We start from the raw sequence: 5,663 nt of genomic DNA, 5'->3' as shown, positions 1-5,663 counted from the left end.
GAGTAGTCTCTTCATAATTTCAAACATCTATACACTAAAAATTCATGACAGAGGAAACTAGTCATAATTGGTTGAAGAGTTAATGCCCCAAAACTAATTGGATACCTTGAATTTTAAAAGCAACTTAGCCTAATTGTATGATGTGCAGTTCATTACAATGTGTATCCATCCCCCTTGAATTCAGTCTCATCATGGTTGAACCAATTGAAAGCTGTCAGCATTTTTTCCTAGTTGTTGGAAGACGGTGCAGAAAGAAGCATATGTGTCTTTTATTGGGGGAGGGAGGGATGGAACATGCAGCTGCTATGACAATGTTAATAAGCATGTGTCTTATTAAGCCTGAAAGGACCTGGTAGCCAATAACACAATGAATTTACTGCTCTTGATCAGGGCCAAGCCTAAGCATGACCTCTATCATCCGCAACAAATATGTTTAGCTAGAGGTTTCATGCTTTTGCCTTTTCCTTGTATCCTTATTCATCTTCTGACATTGAAGTTAATGACTTAGTGATGTTATATATGATAATATGGGCAGATTTATAAGCTTAAAACTTAAAAAGACTGCAAAATTTATGTAGACATATAACTGTCAGTGAGGAGCGATGGGGTTTTTTGATAAAAGACATACTACAAAACCATCTCAAATTAGTAGTTGGAAAATTGGTTTACTACGTCACATTTAAGAGATGCACCTTTCACTCTAAGTAATGAGGCAATAAAATGCTATCTGCTGCAACAGAGACACTCAGAAGACATTGAATGAGATTTATGACAACGCAGTGGCACATCAGAACAAATTGATTTATGGAGTCGGTAGGAAAAAGATAATCATGTCTAATGGATCAGCACATAAAATTTTGTGGTCTGTGCTAAATGTTGAAAGAAATTATGTCCATATATTTTCTTTGCATGACATCGACTGAAGCTCCATAGTAGTGTCTAGATGCATGGAATAGCATGTAAGCAAAGCTGTCAGTTTATCATACTCGCTTTTGTATTCCCTTCGTGTCAAAAAGTTGTCTGTTGATTTGCAAATCCTAACAGGAACAAAAAAAATGCAGATTTTCACAACTTAAATATCATTAAGAGGTCCTGTCTCATTACTTTTCTCTCTAAGAAAACTGGCACTTCATCACAATCTTGTTAACAGTTTCTTTGAGTTTAAGGTAAGTTTTTCTTAGTTGATTATTTAAATGATTTATATTTTATGCATTGTCATATATAAATTTCATATATTATTAGTGAATTTGAGAATATTGTTTCATTAATGAGGTGAATCAAATAATATTATCTCATTAATAAATTTTATTTAAAATATTACTTTTTTACATATTTATTTTAAGAATTGATTTTTTTTTACTAAATAAGGTTGATGTTTACCCATTAATAAAATTATATCATCTAATTTATTGATAATTTATAAAATTTATATACTGACAGTACATAAAATATAAACATTTTATTTAAAGTTTAGAAGGTATTCTTTGTATTTTCATGTGGATCAAAAACCATTAAAGTAGTGTTATTTCAAGAAGAGGATTCTCTTCGTTACCTAAAAATCAGTGAAAATTTTTACTGTTTTATTTAAGGGTGATAAATACATTTTTAATTAAATATATAATGAATATTTATTGAAATTATTTTTATCTTTTGAATTAATTTTTATGTATCTTTATATTTAATTTAAAATTATTAAATTTTAACCATAGATTTAATTGGAAGTATATTTATTACTCTTAAATAAAACAATAAAAATTTTCACTGATTTTTAAGTAGTTGAGAGATTTTTTTTTGTTATTTCATGTATGTTAAATGTTAAATTTTTTATAATCTTATATTCATATTAATTTTTTCGCGTATAATCAATTTTATGTTAGATATGTAACATTACATTAAAATTTGTACTCTATTATATTATTATTGCTTGTTACTTTTGCATGTTATCTCTTCCAAGTTTATTGTATGTTACGTTACCTCAATGCCTCTTCACTTATAACCATTAAGTCGAACCGTCGAGGATTAACACAAACTAGTAGTTAAAGGTCAAAACGGCATTAAAGAATATAGCAACATGGTCAAATTAGGTGCAGACTTGTGAATAAGATAAATGAGTTGTTAGAAAGCTTTAAATGTATGTGCGGCATGATTTACTCCACCAAATTAAGCTTTTCCCATTACTGTAATATCTCAGTAGCATCATCTTCAATCAATTTGAACTTGGAAATATATGACCAAAAGGCATATTCCCTCGTTTTATGAAAGCCACAGATATGGATGTCAAATGTTTCTGTCAGTGCCAGAAAAAAGAAACTGACTGATGAACTAAACTGTCAAGCATAGCACACCGTTTTACTGGTTTTGCCAATCATTTTCCATCACCTGGAATCTATTGGTGAATGATAAATACATAACTTTCCTTCGGGGGTAATCATATTGGTCTCAGTACCACAAATTAACTGCGCTAGAAAATAGAAAACTTGAAATGCATGAAGAAAAGAAAGCATTTATTTATATCCTGTTCTAATGAAATTTAATCACAATTTGCATTTATATGTAGGAGCAACTTTGCTAAATAACGTTAATGCTTGCTTGACTCTTCCTATCATTCAACAAAAACAAAGCTTGTTCATTTATAATTCAGTCTGTCAAACAAGCTCAAGGCTCAATACACGAACTAACATGATGGAATACACTAGATTGTGGTTTAAGACATGGATCTTGGGCAGGTAGATATATAGCTTTTGAAAATAGAAAAGGAACAAACATTAGAAGCAAATCAAAGTTAAAGACTGATTTCAAGTACTTGATATTTGTAGATATATGAGGTCCTGCCAGTGACATTGACTCCGAACTCTTTTAGGCCCTTTAAAACTCTAATTATGTAACAAGGTGGGATTTGTCAGCATATCCTCAAACAGGATGGTGGAGGACTAGGTATCTTGCCCGGATAAGGTGCCTACAGTTAGGTATATACAGAAGATAATTTGGTAGTCAAGACAAGCCAGAGTCGAATACAGCCCTGTTCTCTTACTTTTACTGGTTGATGGCAAAATTTAAAGTAGAGCGAAATTAGTCAGATTAAAGCAATATTGAAAAACATTGATAGAGATGAAATTGCATAGTTTTCTAGCCAATTTTCTTAAGGTGATGGCTTTCGTTTCCTTTCTTGTTCATGTGCACTGCAAATGCTAGAAGATTGGTCATTGCAACCGTCATCATTGCCTCAAATTTACTTTTGTTATCTTATACCAACATATCTACCACCATTTTCTCCATGCAAGTACTGAAAACATAAGAAAAGTTGAGTTCTGGGGCTATTTTGGATGGCCAAAAAGGCATGCACATGCATGAGAATACAAGAAATTTAATCTGTGATAAACACTCCTGCAATTGGCATTTCGTATATAAGTTGAATCAGAAAATGCTCGTTGAGCAACAAGAAGATATAGAATAGACATTTCAAAGAGGGCTGATATGAGCATTCTCGCCAGTGGTCTCTCATAAAACTTGACAAACAAGAAAACATCACATGACATACAAGAAAATAGAATATGAGTTGACAGTAGCTCTTATTTGTAGGTACTGATCCATTTATATAGCCATATTAGTTTAGTTGTTAGGATGACTAGGTGATGGGGACTTCTCCAATGGAGGGTGTCCTGGATAGTGACCATAAGGTGACTGATATACTGGTGGTTTCTTTGGAGGTTCATAGACTGGGGGCTTGGGTTCTGGCTTTTCTTTCTTTGGAGGTACATAAACCGGCGGCTTTGGTGGCTTAGGTTCAGATACTGGTGGCTTCTTTGGAGGTTCATATACTGGTGGTTTGGGTTCTGGTTTCTCTTTCTTTGGTGGTGCATAAACTGGTGGCTTTGGTGGTTTAGGTTCAAACACTGGAGGCTTCTTTGGAGGTTCATACACCGGTGGTTTGTGTTCTGGCTTCTCTTTCTTTGGAGGTGCATAAACTGGTGGCTTTGGTGGCTTAGGTTCAAACACTGGAGGCTTCTTTGGAGGTTCATACACCGGCGGTTTGGGTTCTGGCTTCTCTTTCTTTGGTGGTGCATAAACTGGTGGCTTTGGTGGCTTAGGTTCAAACACTGGAGGCTTCTTTGGAGGTTCATACACCGGCGGTTTGGGTTCTGGCTTCTCTTTCTTTGGTGGTGCATAAACTGGTGGCTTTGGTGGCTTTGGTTCAAACACTGGAGGCTTCTTTGGAGGTTCATACACTGGTGGTTTGGGTTCTGGCTTCTTTTTCTTTGGTGGTGCATAAACTGGTGGCTTTGGTGGCTTAGGTTCATAGACTGGTGGCTTCTTCGGAGGTTCATACACTGGTGGTTTGGGTTCTGGCTTCTTTTTCTTTGGTGGTGCATAAACTGGTGGCTTTGGTGGCTTAGGTTCATAGACTGGTGGCTTCTTCGGAGGTTCATAGACTGGTGGCTTGGGTTCTGGCTTCTCTTTCTTTGGAGGTGAATAAACTGGGGGCTTAGCTGGCTTTGGTTCTGGCTTCTTCTTCTTAGGAGGCTCATAGACTGGTGGCTTAGGTGGTTTAGGCTCTGGCTTCTCTTTCTTTGGAGGTTCATAGACAGGGGGCTTGGGTGGCTTAGGTTCTGGTTTCTTTGGAGGTTCGTAAATTGGTGGTGGCTTCACCTCCGGAGGTTTGTAGACAGGAGTAGGTGGTTTCCCATAGTTGGGTGACTCGTAGGTACCAAGGGACGGAGTAGTGAGAACGACCACTCCAAGGAGCAATACTAGCAAGCGTGTAAGAGACATCATTGAGCTCTGTCTTTCGATGGTGTAATGAGAATTGCTTTTTTATAGTGGTAAGGGAGCCTTTTTGTCAAAAATTTCTCGTTTCATACCTTATCAAGTAGTTGGCTAGATCTGTAAATCTTTTATTAATTCATAAATGTAATGGGGTTCATTAAGGTCCCACTTAGTTGAAATTTTGGAGTATGATACAAGGCCTTATTCACGAATGAAGAAGATTATAAAAGGGTGGTTTGAGCTGCTATATTTGCTTCTTATTCCTTGATTTATGCTCAACAGTCCATCCTAACAGAGATAAGAAGCTTGAGGCATGAAAATATCTGAACAAGAAACTCAAAGTGAAGAGAGTTTTTTAAATAATCCCCTAGGATAAAATTGCATATCTTGTAATATCATGAAAGGTTTAATGTCTTACAAGTTATCAAAATTTGAATTCTAATTACTGAAATTAACAGTTCATTCTACCAATAAATTACTCATCTATTAACAAATTCTGACTGTTGCAAGAAAGATAACAGAAATGTTTTGATGACAGCAAAGTTTCTTCTGGATTGCAAACATTCTTACTAATTTCAAATGTAATGGCAGAGCTATAAGAAAACAAAGCCTATAAGAGAGGTTGACACTGATGATGAATACTCCTTTTCTCTTTCTATTTTGTTTTCAGTTACCAAATTCTGTCTAGTTAGGACTTGGAAATTAAACTTGTTTTTGCATCTAATGATCTTGATTGACTTTAGAAGTAGTATTTTAACCTGCTTGTTGACTGTACCTTGGCTGACTAAGTTCCAGAAACAGCTTTCTTTCACTATCATTGCATGTAATTTTTTTCAATTTCTTTTTCCCTTTTATATCACTTAGAGGTGTATCAGTAGCTTAGCACTAAAACCACAGGC

At 35.2% G+C, this 5,663-nt stretch overlaps 1 protein-coding gene across 1 annotated transcript; it reads right to left on the bottom strand.

The window, feature by feature from the left end:
* Nucleotides 1-3,363: 3,363 nt before the first annotated feature.
* LOC111279803 (uncharacterized) lies at nucleotides 3,364-4,934 on the bottom strand. Its single transcript, XM_022866855.2, has one exon. The coding sequence runs from the start codon at nucleotides 4,771-4,773 to the stop codon at nucleotides 3,610-3,612; it is 1,164 nt and encodes a 387-aa protein (XP_022722590.1). The 5' UTR covers nucleotides 4,774-4,934; the 3' UTR covers nucleotides 3,364-3,609.
* Between the last annotated feature and the right edge of the window lie 729 nt (nucleotides 4,935-5,663).

Source organism: Durio zibethinus, chromosome 27 (assembly GCF_047325235.1).
Source record: "Durio zibethinus cultivar Kanyao isolate XHJ-2024 chromosome 27, ASM4732523v1, whole genome shotgun sequence".
Lineage (NCBI taxonomy): Eukaryota > Viridiplantae > Streptophyta > Magnoliopsida > Malvales > Malvaceae > Durio > Durio zibethinus.
Note: the sequence above shows the minus strand (reverse complement) of the source record. Positions and strands in the feature narration are given on the sequence as shown.